At 46.3% G+C, this 18,734-nt stretch overlaps 1 protein-coding gene across 3 annotated transcripts in view; it reads left to right on the top strand.

Annotated features, from left to right (window-relative positions):
* The window catches only part of FRMD4A (FERM domain containing 4A), a 546,990-nt gene that overhangs the window by 421,039 nt on the left and 107,217 nt on the right, over positions 1-18,734 (top strand). For all 3 annotated transcript variants that reach the window (XM_040967963.1, XM_040967964.1, XM_040967966.1), the window contains one exon: positions 10,500-10,592. In XM_040967963.1, the coding sequence (XP_040823897.1) occupies positions 10,500-10,592 (93 nt within the window). The remainder of the gene's footprint in view (positions 1-10,499; positions 10,593-18,734) is intronic.

Genomic DNA, 18,734 nt, shown 5'->3' with positions numbered 1-18,734 from the left:
AAACATGGTTACTCATTATTGCATAGTTTAGACACTAGGTACAGTTAGAGGTTTTTTTTTTCATATAACAATTAAGAAAATGAATAGTTCTTAACCTCTTTTAAAACCCAGATCCCTTTGAAATTCATTCAGAGGTTATATTCCTTCTCTACCACAGAAGTTTACTTACCAAATTCTTGCATAAATTTTAGAAGGTTCGCAGTTACCCTGAAACCAGGATTCTAGTTTGAAGAACCTATTAAGGTTGTCAGTTAAGAATTTGGGGGAGTGGGAGGGTTAGCATACTGTCTCAATTAAATGAATTGCCTGATTGATACTATTTGGGGAATTTGGTTTGCCAAAATAATTCAGGCTGGAGTAGCCTGACTGTCATGGGGAATGCACCTGTTGATTCGGTGCCAGGAACACTGGCACAGGGGAGCGTGCACCTTGCATCCTCACATCTGCTTGTGCAGAAGCATGCCTGTCATCCAACTGAGGAGTCTGCTTATAAGCTTGCCCAGCCACAAGCACATCTGTGGCTTAAATGTAAGCAAAGAAGGAAGACAGTTTTCCCACTGAGGAAGAAAGAACAAGAAGCAGTGTGGCCAAAGCCTTTGCTTTAGAAATACTTTTGGGGCTTCCATTCATTAACTCCTGTACGGTGGGACAGGAGGAAAGACAATGGCCACAGCCTGTGTGCCTGGGCTGTGAGAAGCTAGCTGCTCTGGGAACTTGGCATTCAGCAATCATCTCCTCGTATTTAGTGACCAGAGAAGGGCTCGAGCACAATTCTTTATGTGTGCAGCTAAGATAAAGAAAAAAGAAAAAAAGAATGGCCCAATAGCAGGAGGTAAGGGACCATGCTCTGTCCACACTTTTTCCACCCCGATGCGGATGATCGGGGAGAGCTGTGACCCTGCACCAAGGCAGCAGAAGGGACACTTACTGAAATGGAGGCTGTTTAGGGCAAGTGCTGTGTCTCTATGATGAATGGGATCTGTAGGACACATGGAGAAATGGGTGAACCACTGGAAATACAGAAATAACTGGCCCTTGACCTTTGTCGAGTTTATGTTTGTAGTTTAGCAGATGCAATAAAGGAGGTGCCAGGAAAGAAAAGAACAACCTTAAGAGAACATAATGGAACAAGCAATTCCTCCATAAATACAAAACGAAAGCCAGAAATTCCATGGACCAAACCGCCCACCCTATAGGAATGTGGTCTCTCCAGCAAACATCCCACCTCCATCTTTCTTTTTCATTTGAGGGTCTCTAGGTAAATCAAGATCCCTGAACTACCCCTCACAAGCATACATACCTTGGAGTCAAAGGCGCCATTTAGCTAAATAATCTGCATCCCTCCTTCAGTGGATGGCATCTGTGAGAATTTCGTGCCATAGCTTTCACTTTGTGCAGAAATTCATTCCCTGTGAAATAATTTGATGAAAGTAAAAGCATGAAAAGGCACCAATTTCACTTTCTCAGGGGTGGGAGAAGTGAAGGAGCTGGCTGTCTTATCACGCACCTCCACCCTCCAGTAACTCTATAAAACAAAGCTCTCCCCAAGGCCATTTCTATTGAAAGCACCAACACTTGGACCAAAAATCTATTTGTATTGTATGTAATAGCTGAAAGCAATCTGTTAAATAAATGCATCCAATTTCTATTTCCCTGGAAGCCATTGCATATTTATTATTGACCCACTAGTTTGACCTGCTGCAGCCATAAACGAACTGAGCGTTATCTTGCTCAGCTTTAAAGATAGTTATCAGTCAGGCAATAACAAAAATACTCTGAGCATCTACCCGATTGCCATTTATTCCAGCTTTGTTATTGGCAGAGACACTAATGTGCATTTTCTAATGTAAAAATCAATATGACTCATGAAAACCAGGCTCTCGGGCCTCTGCGTTAAACTGTGTGGGGGAAACACAACTTTACCCCTCATCCCATGCTAACTCGGATTCGAAACAGGCTTGAAGGAGGCCTTTACAGTCAAGTGTGGGAAGTTTTCACTGGGAAAGCTGGGGACTCCTCCAGCTGAGGAGTCCTTGAGGTGGTTGGATGTCAGGATTGGGAGCAGACTTAGCACAATGAACACAAACCAATATGCAGCCACCCCCTGGTAGTTCCAGAACTGTGTTTTCTACTTCACATTTTAGTCCATCTTTTAGCTCTACAATGGGCAGTTACCATGAGGGCCTTGCCCAAGTCCCTTCTTGCTTGAGTCTTTCCTTGCCAAAGCAACTTTCCATGGAAAGCCTTTATAGCTGATAAACTGGAGGGACCTGACTTCTTGCCCCTTGAGTGCCCATGAGCTCCATGTGTAACAAAGCCTGCCTCTCCTGTCAAGTGTGTGCTGTGCCATCTCTCACCCAACCAAGCTGCAGAATTGAGGCAGGGACAGGCCTTGTGGCCCAACCAGTTAAGCCCCTGTGTGATAGCTGCCTGGTTGGAAGATCCCATATTGAGTCCTGGTTTGAGTCCTGATGGCTCCACTTTTTTGATCTAGCTCCCTACTAATACCTCTGGGAAAAAATGAAAGATGGCCATGAGGAGGAGATCAAGATGAAATTCCTGGCTCCTGACTTTGGCGTGACTCAGACCTAGCTGTGTGTACCTGTAAACAAATGATTTCTGTTCCTCCCAGTCTCTGCCCCTCTTCCTTTCAAATTAGTCAAACTTTTGAGGAAAGAAAAGTTCAGGCAATGGAAGAGAAGAAAGGAAAGTCCTTTATTTTCAGAAGCCAGTAAGGTGATGGAAATCCCCGCCTTGTTCTCTTTGCTTCCTGGGTATTTTCTGACTTTCCTTTCTGGTTACTTAATTGTTTGACAAATGCTGAACCAATAAATGGCCAGGAACAAAGGCATTTCCAACTACATAAGTCCATTACTCAGAAGTCATTCTTCCAAAAAGTTTGATGTGGGATATGAAACTAGAGTGGGAATCCATCCATCTGTTTGTGTTCTGTGAATGTGCATAAAGGTGAATGAGCAGCAAGCAAACAGCATGAACACCTGTGGTTCTATGTTACTGCAATGGTCCTCTGTTCACCCCTGGGAATTTTTCACCCTATGAATGGCAGCCCCCAAGACCCGCCCCTAATACCAAGACCCGCCCCCCCATCAGTCTGTGTAGTCAGTGACATTGTGCCATTGAAGGTGGGGAAAAGATTTCTCAAGCCCAGACTGACGTACTGGCCAGCTGTGGAGCTTATCATCTTGCGTGTCCTTTTCGTTGACCAGAGAAAAGCCCTGTGCTTTTGAACCCTTCTAGCATGTGGGTGATTGAACCCTTTCTTTTGTGAGAAATATGAAAAGATTCTTCCCACCATACTCTTTTTCGAGAAATACTGCAGGACAAAACTTGGAAACGGAAATCCACGTGATCATTGAGTGGATTGTGCTCGCAGATAATCAGTGGGAAAACTGGATTTGTGAGCACTTATCATTGACTAGTTTCTGGGGCTAGTTTCAATATTCCTTTTTACAGATGTTGAAAAGTTAGGAGAAACAAGATGGCAGAACAGGGTAAGGACATATTTAAACAGATGGCGACTCATTGCCAGGATGAAACAGAGAGGTTGCTGTCCCAGGAAATAGGGGAGGATAGGCTGATGGCAGAGGGACCCCTGGAGACCCATGGACACGGGAAAGCAGCAGAGAAGCTGGGTTTAAAAATGCACTCAATGAAATAATAAAGGAAAACTTCCCTAATTTGGAGAAAGAATAACCTGTAAGATGCCAAAATACAGGAGGGGCACAGAATTCTCAATAGGGTTGGGCAAAAGTGATATTTGCCACTACCCATGATAATCAAGCTCTCTTCAGTTGAACACAGGGAAAAGATCCTTAAGTATGCACATGAAAAAAATAAATGAACATATAGAGGACCTCCAATCAGACTCACAGCTGACCTCTCAGAGGAAACTCTATAGGCAAGAAGAGAATGAAGCAATATATTCCAGATTCTAAAAGAAAAAAAATTGTCAGCTCAGAAAAACTTACCCAGCAAAGCTTGCCTTTGTCTATGAAAATGAATAAAATCCTTCCACAATAAAGAAAAGCTCAAATTTTTCACCCCTTCCAGACCTGCCCTACAAATGATACTTAAAGATGTTTTGTTGACAGAGAAAAGGAATAGCACATGCTGAAACCAAAGGCAAACATGGAGAATGTCCCAATAAAACACCAAAAGAAGACTAAATCAAATAATGAATAACCCATTGCTAAAATAACAGGACCAAATTACTGCCAACCCATATTAACCCTGAATGTAAATGGCTTAAATTCATCAATCAAGCATCATAGATTAGCAGACTGGATCAAAGAAACAAAACCTATCTATCTATTGCTTTCAGGAGACACATCTTACCAATGAAGATATGCAGAAACTAAAAGTGAAAGGATACAAAAATATATTCCAGACTAATGGAAAAGAAAAATGAGCTGGTGTAGCCATTCTTAGATAATATAGACTTTGATGTGAAAAATATTGAAAGAGATGAAGAAAGACACTACCTAGTGATCAAAGGGTCCATTCAGCAAGAAGAAATCATGTTACTAGTTTCTTATGATGTTTTGTTTTTCATCTCTAATTTTACTTGGTTTTTCTCTTTTGCATTTCTTTGCTAGTCAGGCTAAAAGTTTAATTTTGCTCATCTCAAAAAATGGCTCTTTCTTATTGCGGTTTATAGTTTCTTAGTTTCTATTCCATTTGGTTTTGCTGTGATTTTTATCATTTCTTGCTTGAGATGCATTATTAGATCACTTATTTGAGATACTTCAATTTTTTTAAGCACCTGGTATTATACATGTCCCTTTCAGTACTGTTTTTGCTACATCTAATGGGTTTTGATATTTCTGTTTTTATTATCACTTCTTTAAAACAATGTTTTTTTTTCTTATTAATTTCTTCAGTGACACACAGGTCCTATGGTAGCATTGTTTTCTTTAAGAAAGCTTTTGATTTTCTTTGTCATTTCTTTAGCAACACATTGGTCATTCAATAGCACATTTTTTAACTTCATGTTGTAAATTTTCTATTTTTCTTTTGTTGATTTTGTTATATGGCTTTTCGTTTAAGGGCATGTATATAGTAACTGAGTAGTAGAGACCACTATATCCAGACGTGAAGATCAATGCAGTCCGCATCTCTACCTCCAAAGACAGGTTGCCAGTGAAACTGAAAATGCATCTTGACAATAGGATGCTAGACTCTGCCATTGTCCGTACCTTCAAGGTCAGGAGACACTGAAAGAGCAGAATGCTGGACTTAGGACTTTGCCTTTGTAGTAATATAGGGGAAATCAGTGGAGGGGAGGAGAAATCCCAGAACCTGTGAAATTGTATCATAAAATAATAAAATGAATAAATTAAAAAAGAAACATGAAAAATACCCCCCAAAAAAGAAGTGAAAACAATATGATGAAGCTTCTATGCATATGAAAATCCTGTTACTGTACTCAGCAAGCTTGAATGTGATGGGGGAAGGGGAAAGGAGATTAATTACTGAGTTTAATTGTAAATATTACTATATTTTGTTCTACTCAATGAATCTGCACTTCTAATTATCACTTCAGTTGTTTCTAATTATGTGAAGGATATAGTAGAGAATTAAATATTGAGTCAGAAAAACAGCTTAACAGCATATATAACATCATGTTATTGTTGAAATAAAAATAGTACATATGCCACTTATGGCCAATAATAGAACTTTCTTCATCTACTACTAAAAGTGGCTGTTGGTATTGCATCAGAACCATTTGTATGTTTAAGTAATATTTAATGATGACATGTGCTTGCTGAAACTTATTTCTAAAGTAAATCTTTTTCACAAAAATGAAACAAAGTTAAAGATATGTAGCAGCAGTATGCTATCTGAAAGAAAAATGTTGTGAAGTTAGCACTTAGTTGTAGAGTTGGGTCATGCTGTTTAAAATGACTAATTACAGAAGGTTATGCCAAATGTCTTATACAAATCATGAATCAGAAATTTTGGAAAAAACTAGAGGGAACTCCAGACTTAGGAAATCAAGGAAGCCATTACTCCACAAAGGACTTGAACTCAACCTTGAACAATGGCTTAGCATTCAGTTAAAGAGCATGGAGAGACAGCAAATTATTGTTGGGTGGAACAGAGTGAGCAGAATCAGGGATGCATATGGATCCCTGCTGGAAGCTGATCACGAAGAGAGGCTTGGAGAGTTTGGGAGCCTTTTTGAGAGGCAGGAGGGAAGTGGCTGTAGTTTCTACCTCGTGAACCAGATCTGATGTTTTCCTAATACCTACCTGTGGATCAGACACATGTATACTTTTACATTATGAGGCCTTGTGAGGGTTTCCAGGTGTAAAAAGTCTCCTGTGGAAAATGCTGCATAGGTAGAAACAAGTTCTGTGCAACCAGTGAGATGTGTCCTGGGTAGGAGCTGAAAGAGACAGAGCAGGAGCCCCAGCCCAGCCTGGTACATGCATCCAGAAGGTTTTCTGGAGTGGACATGTGAGAATTGAGTCTTTTTGGGAGGGCAAAGAAGAGGAGTTGGAAAGAAAGGCAGATTGACAAAACAAAGAGGAGAAGAGATGGAGAGTTCTTTCATCTGCTGGTTCATTCCTTAAGCGGCTGCAATGGCCAGAGCTGAGCTGATCCAAAACCAGGAGTTCTTCTGGGTCTCCATGTGGGTCCAGGGCCTCAAGGCTTTTGGCCATCCCTTACTGGTTTCCCAGGCCCAGGTGGGGAGCTGGATGGGAAGTGGAGCAGCCAGAACATGAACCAGTACCCATGTGGGATTCCTGTGTGCACCAGGTGAGGATTTTAGCTACTGAACTATTGCACTGGGCCCAAGAGTTGAATCTTACTGGTTGGACTAAGAGTGAGAGTTTAGATTAGTGGTTAGGAAGTGCACATTCCATGATGAAGGGCCTTGTTTCACATCATGGCACTGATTCTGATGCCATTCTCCACCAAAAGGCAGATCCTGGGATGGCTGAAATCCTTGGGCCCTTGTCACTCATGTGGGAGACCCAGATTGAAGTCCCAGATTCTGATAGTAGCCCTGTGCTCAGCTCTAGCTGTTGCAGGCATCTGGGGACCAGATGAGATGAGAGCTCTTTCTTTCCACTACTCAAAGTTAAAAAAAAAAAAGTTGGGGGCATTCCAGAGAGGAAGGACATTCTTGACAGAGGGAATAACATGAGGTAAGGAACAGAAATTTGCAACAACTTTTCGGGGCTAACCAGAGATGACATGGGTACCCAGGGGCAGTTCCTTCATCTTGTGTGCTATTAGATATTGTGATATTAGATATTGTGTGCTATCAGATATCAGATATTAGCACAACTGCCCAAAGCAGTTGGTCCAGACCAGTCATTTTCCTTAGAAGAATATGATCTTCCCTTTACTTTTCACCCTCTGTGTTCAGAGTAAGATAGTAAAAAGTAGTTCCTGGAGGTAAACTTTTTGTCCAGCTGGGATTCTTAGGGTGGGAAAAAGAGGCTTGAGTTCATTAGTTGGCCACCGTTCTGAGACCAATTCAGATGTCATATCTAGAGCTACAGGCATGGGCTTAACTGAAAAAGTAGAGCTCTATTTTGAAGTTTTGTTTCGCTTGCTTTGTTTTGTTTCTTCTTGTGCAATCGATAAGAGTTTAAATGAAGTTTCCAAAAGGGGGTGGAAACCTCAAAAGTGTTTACTCTCTTTTCTTTTCTTGGAGGTGAGCTTGTGTGTGGAGATGCAAAGGTTTTTTATACAGTGATGCAGACTGAGTCTCACTCTGCATAGCTCTTGCACCAGGCTTTTGCATGGGTTCGTGTGTTACTGACATTGGAGCAGCTTCAGTCACGTGGGAGATGCGTTGGAGTTGGCTGGGGTCTGTTCTAAGTGAATTTGCAAGATAAATTGATAGTAAGGCTGTGCCCTCCAGGACAGTGAACTGAGACTAGGTCATGGCAGGAGGGGAAGGGAAAGAGGGTGTGCGAGGGTGCCTCTGATCACCCTGACTCTGGTATTCCTGATGCTTCAAGGCTTGGTCTTTGCAGCATGGTTCCCAAGGTGCTCTCAGCCTTGGCCCTTTCCACTCAGTATGTCTTTATGGTTTCAGGAGCATTCCCACCTCAGGGTATTTGCACGGTCTTCCCTGGGAGGTGTCTCCCTCACCTCAATGCTGAGGCAGCACCTGCTCTGACTTCACATCTCAGCTCAGGAGTGGGGAGGTGCCTCTCAGAATTCCAGATTATCCCAGCTCCATCGCATAGCAGTAATCGTGAGGTCCTCCTAACTTATGGTCCTGATGTGATTAATACTAATTAGTACTAACCATGTAATTAACTGTGGAGATCTTTATCTAGTATCTGTCTTCTTATAAGAGCAGAAGCTCCAGGGGATGAGGAGCTGTTTGGTTCACATCTGCATTTCTGATGCCTTCATAGAAAGAGTGCCCAGTGATCTTGTTCAGAAGGCAAATAAAGTGAGGGAAGGAGGCCAGGGAGGGAAAAAATATGGACGTGACTTCACTTATGCATCATTTAAGGTCACTCTAATTAGACATACCTGACGTATCTTTTAAGTTTAGGTATATGCCTGAACCTGTGTAACCATCAGCACAGTCAAAGAGGTAAATATATCCATCACCCCCAAGATGATTCTAGTGGAGTTACAAACGCAACTAGAGTCATTCAGTCATAGAGTCATTCAGTATGTGCTATCTATGCATCATGATTTTTGAAGAGGATTTACTTTTATTTGAGAGGCCAAGAGAGAGGGAGAGAGAGAGAGATATTTTCCGTCTGCTGATTTACTTCCCCCAAAAAAGCCATAACAGCTGGAGTTGAGCAGATCCAAAACCAGGAACCAGAAGCTTCTTCTGGCTCTCCCACATGGGTGAAGGGGCCCAAGCATTTGAGCCATTTTCTATTGCTTTCTCAGGCCTTAGCAGGGTGTTGGATCAGAACTGGGGCAGCCAGGACTCAATCCTGTACCCAAATGGCGCCAAAAGTGAAATTCAGCCTACTATGCATGGCACTGGCCTGCATTATGATTTTTTTTAATTTTATTTTTCTTGCTACAGTTCCATAGGCTCAGGAATTTCCCTTCCCACCCTCCTTAGTTCCCCCCGCCCCATTTTCCACCATATTATAATAGTATAAACCTACAGCAACAGTTACAAGTCCAACATCCGGCTGCTTAAGTGTGTCATGACATTGTAGGTATAGACGATGGTAGAAGTCCAGCATCCTATTGTCAAGATATATTTGACAGTTTCATTGAGAGTCCTTCTTTTAATCAGGAGTAGAGAAGCATACTGCAACGTGTCTTCTTCACTTCTTGGGATATTAATCCTAGTTCCTGTGGGTGAATATAAGTATATGTACGTTTACCTATATATCTAATGATCTTGTATGTTGCATAAAGGTTGCCATTTGTCCTTTTGGGATTGGCTTATTTCACTGAGCAGAATGGTCTCTAGTTGGGACCACTTTGCATCATGCTTATTTTGACATCCATGCTTGTTGCTACATGTATTCCTGGAACAGTATACTTATTGTTGCATAATATCCCATTGTGTAAATATATCCTGACTTGTTCTGTCCATTCTTCTGCAGTTGCTAACACTTGGGTGATTTCAAGTTTGGGCTGTTACAGTGTATACAAAGGATCTTGTTCACAGGCCATGTCTATGAAGTGGCTGCTAAGTCTCTGTGGCTATTAGTGTAGAAGTCTTCATGTGGATATGTGCTTTTGTTTTTATCTTGAATGGAAGCTTGGGCTGTGTGGCAGGCATGAATGTAATATTAAAAAAAAACTATCTGCACTTCAGTTTGTACCCCTACTTCCAGCAACACACTATGAGGCTTGCTAACATGTTTCAAAAGTGTGTTTGGAAGCCTCTGAAGAAAAAGGCTGTTGGAGTGTGATGGGAAAGGAATTCAGAACAGCGTTTACTTCAGTGCAGTCTAGGAGCAGTAGTTCCAGCCCTGATTCTCCTGCCCTCATTGGCATTGCATGGCGCCTCCTGCAGGCATGGTCTTCCCCAAGTGATGCCTGGACTTCCGTAGGAGGCAGAGCTCCATTTAAAAACAAACAAACAACAACAAAACCCCAAGGTTTTGAAAGAGAGGCAGAGCAAAGCATCCAGCTGAATAGCAGATAGAAGGCACTCACCCACTGGTTCTCTCCTCATACACCTGCAGTGGCTGGGTCAGAGCCAGAGCTAGGGACCTTGAATACAGTCTAGGTCAGTTATGTGGGTGGAAGGGATCTGTTTTCATCTACTTCCTCACCAGGTCTGCATTATCAAGAAGCTGGAATCAGGAAGTTGGTGCTAGGAAGGGGACAACCCAGATGCTTCGATGAGGGAGGGGCCTGCATATCCTAACCGCCCCGCTGGACGTCCCAGTGACAGCGCATGTTCATCTGCTGTCCACTGTGTTCTTCCCTGCCTGCACCCTCACCACCGCCACCCCCAACCAACCCCTTGCTAAAAACCCCCAAAGCCCTAACCAGTTTGTCTCTGTCTTTCTCAGGGGACACTTGAATTGGCTCCAGCTAGATCGGAGAGTGTTGGAACATGACTTCCCTAAAAAGTCTGGACCCGTGGTCTTGTACTTCTGCGTCAGGTAGGTACACCTGGGATGCAAGCATGGATGTCTTGATGGGTTTTTTGCCCTGTTTGAGAAGCCTTCAGGGGTAGAATGCTTCCAAAAGAAGGGGGATTGGGATGCTGTCAGTCCATGGCTGGTGCTGAGGCTGCAAGGATGGCTACCCTGCCAGTGACCAGAAACACAGAGAGTGGTGTGTAAGATGTGTCCGTGCCAGTGCATGTTCATGGACACACAGGTTTGTAACTTTTGCTGCAGGGTTGACATAGCTCCAGCTAACCTGCATCTCTCTCCTTCAGTCTGTGCCCTGGATTCTTTCTTGGTAATAAAGCAAGGCTCCCCAACTCTTTCTTTCTCTCTTGAGACTTCTGAATTTTATTCCAATTAAGAGTAGTTGAAACCCAACTACAAACAATAGGTCAGCATATTTTCTGACAAGGAAAGATACAACATCATCAAATATCAGGAGGCATGAGCATTTTCGGTCGGTCCTTCTCCTCCAAGGACTTTGGTGATGGCAGAAAGAACGATACATGTGGTGTGAGGCTTTTAGAGTTATCAGTAGCCATAGTCTTAGGAAGATGACAGGACTCAGCAGAAACTTATGGAAGCTGACTCACATGAGTCAGGGGGTGAGGAGCAAAATGCACGTGGGTAGCAGGGTCGGGATCTCAACTCCCATGTGCTGCCCTCACTGGACTGGCTCCCGGCAGTCGCGGAGGTGCGCAGGGTGTGATGGCCGAGTGTTCAGAGCTCTCCTGACTTCTGCTCACTACCTAGACTGTGTTCGTGTGAAATAGGCCAGCAGAAGTTCCAGAGCAGGCTGGCAACAGTTTGCAATTTAGCTCTTCCTACAGAGCAGGTCAGGAAGGGAGGTTGAGACACAGCATCCCGCTGCCAAAGAAGACCTTGGAAGAGCCTAACGTGAGAGTTGAAGGGTCCATTAAACAGGCCAGAGCGGACGTCTTTACCTCAGCTGGCAGAGTAAATTTAGACCTGCATTTAATGCGTTTTGTATTTGTTTAACAGCTGTGAACAAATCGGAGCTAATCTTAGCAATTTCCATTACTGATGGCAATGATTTCAACACCATATTCTCCTTAATGGTGTCTGCAGTTTCTCAGATTAATGGAGAAGCAATCATATAAAGCACAGAGGAGCAGTTCCGCTGGGAGGGGCAGGTAGCATCAGGCAGGACTGGAGCTGCATCATTAACCCGCGATCATAAGAGGATGAGTACACCTACCATACATCAGCAGCCCCCCCCCCAGCCCCGCCACCGGCCCCGCTTCACGTGCTTTCTGCAGCTTCATAAAGCTGCATGTCTGATTGAGAACCAGGTCATTTGTGGGTTTGTAGAACCTAGCCCTTGTAGGGGAACACAGGGCACCTAGAGATCAACGGCTGAAGTGCTGGTCTCTGGAGATGAATCATTTCATAGCACCCCGTGCTGACTTCTCTACATAACACCAGATAAACACCCAGGAAAGTGCAGGGGTTTAATAGTACCATCAATAGAGAGAACTGGCAGTGGGGGCTGAGAGCTCAAGTGTTTATTTGTTTCTGTATTTGAGAAGCAGTGAAGCAGGTCCATAGGTAGTCAGAGAACCCCCATCCACTGGTTCATCCCCCTCCCCCACATTCACAATAGCCAGGACTGGCCTGAACTACAGGTGGGAGCCAAGGACACCATGCAGAGTTTACCCATAGGTGGCAACAGTTCAGTCATGTGTGTTATCACCTTAGCCTTCAAGGGTCTGCCTTAACAGGAAGCTGGCATCAGGAATGGAGAGCCAGGACTCAAACCCAGGTACCCTGATGAAGGGCATGGCATCCAACCGGTGTCTTAACCACTGACTTCCTGCCTCTGGAGAATCCTCTGTTTATAGCTTGGTACCTTTTGAAGGATGCCCATTGGCTGTTTTGTCCGAAGGAATAGTTGAAGAAATTGACTTTATCATAGCCCTGAACTGGGTAGTATGCTGGAGTCCTTGCAAGCTCTTCTGTCCAGTGGAGCCCTCTCCCCACACGTGCTTGCCAGCCCTCCTGAGCCCAGCACGGCAAGACCCTGAACAACCCCAGTGAGCTACACCATACCTGCCTCTCGATGCGTCCAACCCCCAAACCCCTAGTTGCGCCTTTATCCTGTAGTTCAACTATCTGTCTATCAGGTCTTTATAACACATGCATTGTTAACCTGAATAAAACCACCTGAAGGACGAATGCTTTACACCAAGTTTTAGGGTTCTATAGAGGGGACGCATTAATGACATGTCCCCTGTGTATGGGCTGCCATCTCATGACAGGCACTTGTTAAGCAGCCAATACATTCACGTTCTGGAATGCATACTGAAACCATCAGTGAGAGTGTGGGCCAGTGAGTTTCCTCCATTCCACAGATTCGAAAAAACAAGCCCCACATATGTTAGACAATGTGAATTTTATTTGTTTATTTTAAAAGGTTTATTTTTTGAAAGGCAGAATGACAGGAGACAGGGAGAGGCAGAGAAAGAGAGTCCTTCCATCCATTGGCTCACTCCAAAAATAGCTACAACAGCTAGAGCTAGGCCAGGCCAAATACAGAAGGAGCCAGGAACTCCTTTGGGTATCCATTTGGGTGGCAGAGGCCCAAGTACTGCGGTTATCAGCAGCTGCCTTCTAGGCACAGTAGCAAGAGACTAAAACCAGAAGAGGGGTGCAAGCCTTGCAGTTGTCAGCTTAACTCACTGTATCACAGTGCTGGTCCTAGGTAGTATGAACTTTCAGCTCACAAAATTCTGTTCCACCCTCTCGTCCAGAATGAGTCTGTATGCAGTAGAGGATCTAGAGCTGGCCTGACACTGCCAGATGTTTTCAGATGGTGGGATTGGTGACAGTCCATCTTCTCTGCCCTAAGCACCTGTCACAGCAGAGGGGATCCTGACATTGCAGATAGTACACAACCCTCTATGCAAGTACTCCATCTTTCCTTTTATGTAGGTACCATTTCTAATTAGGCACAGAAAGAGATTAACAACAATGATAATGAAGTAGGACAATTGTGGTCTACTGTACAGATGCTGTAGGACTGTGTCTTTTGAGAGAATCAAGGCAAATGCTATTATTTAGGGACCACTGTCTGACTGCAGACAACTGAGGGCACAGGTGGGAGAGGGGCTTCTGCCTTAAAGGTCCACTTGGTTAGGTCTGACTCCATGCCCCGTGCCCTTCTTTCTCTCCCGCACTGCATCCATCTCCATAAGGGACAAGTGACACCCTTGCTTTTGCTCATCAGGGACCACTCCTGCTCACTGTGCAAGCACGCCCGAGCCCATGTCACAGACCCACTTCACATTCCATGCTTGGCCATATCTGCAGAACCAGCAGCACCCATCTGCAAAAGCAGGTGACAAGCGCAGGTGCACACCAGCCCTGGGCGACAAATGGACTGACCAGGGTCCTTGGGCAGAGCACCCCCTACCGTTACTGACGCTCCTTACTAGACACTGATGGCGAGACCTCATGCTTACCTGTTGTACTCCAAGATTACACAGCTAATGATTTGGTATAAAAACGAAAGCCAGTGTGAATAAGCTCCATCAGCTTCCGCCTCCCTGATCCACAAACTTAATCTTGTCCGCTTCCAGTTTTGGCATCCTCGCAGTCCCTGTCTTTAGAGTCCTCACTACTCTCATGTACGTCTCTGGAAGGGTGACTCTCATCCCATCCTCCCCCACCCACCAGTCCAGCGCCTCCCCCGCCCCCCGGTCTGCTCACTTGCCCTGACCTTCTTGCCTTTTCTCTGTTGCAAGCTGCTTCTCTGTGAACGCCTCCCCTTTGTGACCGTGTCTCTCTCATGCCAGCCTCCTGCAGGGACCACCCCCCTTGCACCTGTTTCCATTTGGGGGAGACAGGTCCGTGCTTGCCATCTCCCCTCCCCGACATCTCCCCTTGCTTCCCAGCAGTGCCTGGTCCCCTCGCCCCCCCCGTCACCACTGGAGGTCTCTGTCCCAGGTCCCACAAGGAGCACCTGCTCACTCTTGGACTCTCCTCTGCAGTGGTGTGTGTGGCTCTGGCCTCCCTGCAACACACTCACCACTTCCCAGTTCTCCTTGCTGTCCTGCCCCACCTCCTCCCTGGCCCCTTCGGTCCTGGCTCATGCCAGGTGCTTGGCTTCTTTCACCCCTGAGCACTGGTGCCTGGGAGGTCTCACCCTGCTGATCCTCACTCGCTCCACCCTCCCTCTGTGTAACTTCACCCCCAAACCATGAATGTCAGTTCCGACTCTTGTCAGGGACCCTGACTCTGATGCTCCCCAGTGCTGGCTTCCCTGCCCATCTGCTGGCCCTCTCTACCACCGGCCACAAACATGTACACAAATGACACAGGAGTCAAAGGGTAACGTCATCTCCCCGCCCCCAACATAACCCTTGTCTCTGTGATTGCCCGCACTACCCGTGCAAGCCTCCTGGCCAGAAGCCTGGGCGCCCACTCTGCCTTCCCCTGCTGTCTCCTACCTGCTCCCATCCCTTCCCCCACCCACTGCTTCCCATTGTCTCTGCATCTGAAATAGCTTTGTGCCCCTTGTTGGCCTCAGTTTGCTGGAAGTAGGCCCTCTGGTCCTCCCCTGTTTATTGGTACTGAGCATCTTTCTAGAATTCTGCTCTGCCCCTGCTTGTCATCTTTTCTGACTTTCTGGTGTCTTTAGGAAAAGAAAACGTACCCCTAGAGTGTCTCATGTGATCTGGCTTCTGCCTCTGGCCAGCCTCACCACCCCCTATCCCCCCCATGTCACATGCCTGGTATGTGGTCCTCTACTACCGCCCATTGTTCAGTGCCATAAGGCGTTTGAGGACAATGACCCTCCAATTGTCCACCACGCAGACCTAGAAAAGGAAGAAAATTGTAGGGAAAATACTCCTGCCCCCCATTCCCAGGAAGCCTGCACAACTTGTTATCAGCACACGTTTGTGTTCAGAGATCCCTGCCCCCTCTGCACTGTTCCTTCTCAGCGTACACTCAGACCACGCGTTCCCAGAGCCCTGGCCACTTCCACTGTTTGCAGGAAAATAAACAGAGATTAGATTTGTCTCTTCAAGCTGTAAGTTTAGTAAACAATAAGCTGAACTAGACAATAGACCAGCCAGGACAGAGGAGGACCCACTCGTGTCTCCCTGGCTGGCTCAGTCAGCAGTTGTCACTTTCCAGTCACTCACAGTAAAAACGATGGCATCCCTGTCCCACGAGAGCTCTCCCTGTGCTGCTGGGCATCCCCAGCTGGGTTGGACGGCCTCAGAGACACTTGGCCAGGGAGACGCACAGCTTCCCCGCTCTCGGCTTTTCGCCTCTCCTTGCTACCCAAAGTCAGCATCCCAAATGTGACATTTGTGTTCATTACAGAATGAAATCACAGGCCCATTTAATTAACACTTGCTGTAAATATTCAGTGATTCCCCACTGCCAAGGGGGTGGGTGTGAGAGGGAAGAGGAACAGCGGGGGGCTGGTGGAGCAAACCACGACCAACCCACGTCTTCTGACTGGGCAGCGTTCTAGCTGTCGCTGTGTCAGAGGCATCCACATTCAGCCAAAGGGGACAAGAAAGCCCCAGGATGCCAGGGCCCCAGAGTGGGGCGCAGGGGGCGGAGCTACTCAATGCCAGAGCACAGACATACACCAGACTATCGGGCTGAATTGTCTCTGGTGGGGCTCACTTGTGCCTGCCATTACTTACGGGGCTCAAACAGCCCTCTATGCTGGGTTTGCTGTCAGTCTCGTGGGCTTGGGGACCGTCTGGCAGCGGGCCGATGGGGCTCGTAAAGTTATGTGATCCAGCCCTTCCAAAGCAACCGCAGGCAAGATCTGAAATCCAATAAAACTGTAGCAAGCATTCATTTTTTATTAATTATTTTGCATGTCCCGTGAATAATGCTACAGATCCTCCAGACAGCCCCTGCAAGAAACAAGGTTGCCCACCCCCACTCAGCTGTTCCTTTCCACTCTAAAAGAAACCCCAAGATTCAGTCCTGTTCAGTGTTTTGAAAACCTTGTTTGGTCTCATTTGTTTTTTGTTTTTTTTTTTTTTAAGATTTATTTATTTGTTGGAAAGTCAGATATACAGAGAGGAGGAGAGACAGAATTTCACTCCCCAGTGCTGTGCTGGTGCGAAGCCAGGATCCAGGAACCTCTTCTGGGTCTCCCACGCGGGTGCAGGGTCCCAAAGCTTTAGGACATCCTCGACTGCTTTCCCAGGCCACAAGCAGGGAGCTGGATGGGAAGTGGAGCTACCGGGATTAGAACCGACGCCCATATGGGATCCTGGCGTGTTCAAGGCGAGGACTTTAGCCACTAGGCCACGCTGCTGGACCCAGTCTCATGTTTTTAAGATTTATTTATTTTGCTTGGAAAGTCTTAAGTAGAGGATGGGGTAGACGAGAAACAGGTCTTCCCTCCACTGGTTCACTCCCCCAAGTGGCTGCAACAGCTAGAGCAGAGCCAGTCCAAAGCTGGGAGCCAGGAGCTACTTCCAAGTCTCTCACATGGTGCAGATTCCCAATGGCTTGGGCTGTCCTCTGCTGTTTTCCCAGACCATAAGCAGGGAACTGGATTGGAAGTGGAGAAGCTGGGACTCAGACCAGTGCTCCCATATGGGTTTCCAGCGCCACATGTGGAGGCTTTATGCACTACACCACAGCTTGTCCCTGAAGACCCTGTTTTAAAATGTAACTTTGATTGATTGTTAATGAGATGTGGCACAGACAACAGATCAGAAGATTGCTGTTAAGAAGATAGTTTGCTACTTGGTTCCCAGTTCCCAGAAGGAGGAGACAGCCACATCAAGTTATTGAGGGTGCCATTGGCAGAGGGGAAGTATAGCCAGAGGTTGCATGGTAGCTTTGCAGCCTGGGATGGGTAAGCAGGCTTGATGTTAGCTGGCTTGAATGGTTTCAGCGGCCTGAGTGGAATGGGGCTGCCCCTGCTTTTCTCATACATGTACTGTGGCCCTGGGTCACCAAGAGAGGTGTGTTGTGGCCATGTTCACTCTGAAAGCCTGGCCAGTCCTGGGAAGGGAGGACCATCCAGGGTCACCAAGGATCCAGACATCAATACACCGTGAAGACTTGGCTAAGACAGAGCAGACTCATAATTACTCAAGCACACACCCTGTGAATCTAAATGGGAGTTCACCCGGAGAGCCAGAATTGTCTTTGTGAATGGAGCCTGTTCCACGTTGGTGATAAAGGAAATGCAACATCGCCACCTACTGGCGAGCAGAGGAAGGACCGGGTGTCCAGGTGCTCGTGAACAGCAGAGCAAGAATGGACTCTTTTTTTAAAAAATGAAAGTCTCAAATCCAGGTCATCCACAGTCATTCCCCCCGCCTTCCCCCTGGAGTTTCTTGGGGTGATCAGCACGGGAGTGTGAATGTGGAAACGTCACAGGATTGCTTCTCTGCAGGCATGTGCACCTTGGCAGTTCCCTGGCACAGATGGCAAGTTCAACATGAGTTCACACCCACATTCCAGTGCAGGCAGGCTGGGAGGGCACGGGTTTCCCGCCCATCCTCTCGATGACGAAGGCTAACGGGAAGCTGCCTGCCAGCTTGTGTCACCAGCTCGCACGTGTTTTCCTTGTCTTGGAATGTGTTTGTTGCTTCTTCTACCACTTCCACTTCCTCAGGGTCACACACACACACACACACACACACACACACCCTTCTCCTGGGCGGGCTGTCAGCTTTCTATTATTAGAGGGCTGTTTTTTGAGAAACAGAGGAAGTGCTACATTTGCTGAAGAGACACTGTCTAGAAGACCGGGGCTGAGATGGGGGCCCTCCATGTCTTTACTCCTCCGTTCTAAGACAGGTGGTGATGCTGTGCAAATCCAGCTGCAAGAGCCCGTGCAGACTGAGACTCGGGCTGCTGGCAGACTCAGGGGCCCTGGCTGGTTCTCCACGGTCAGGTACAAGGGAAACAGCACTGTGTTACCCTAACTCTCCATGTCAACTCTCAGAGGATGGGGCAGGTTAGGAATGGCGGGCTAGAAGGAGTATAAAACCCATAGAAGTCATCTGAGACTCCACTTGTATCACCCTGCCATCATGGCGTAGTGAGTTAGCCCTCACCTACAACACCAGCTTCGCACGTGAGCGCAGATTGAGGTCTGGCTGCTGTGCTTCAGAC

Source organism: Ochotona curzoniae, unplaced genomic scaffold (genome assembly GCF_017591425.1).
Source record: "Ochotona curzoniae isolate NIBS_2020 unplaced genomic scaffold, NIBS_Ocur_1.0 scaffold_4683, whole genome shotgun sequence".
NCBI classification, from domain to species: domain Eukaryota; kingdom Metazoa; phylum Chordata; class Mammalia; order Lagomorpha; family Ochotonidae; genus Ochotona; species Ochotona curzoniae.
This window is presented reverse-complemented; position numbering and strand designations above follow the sequence as displayed.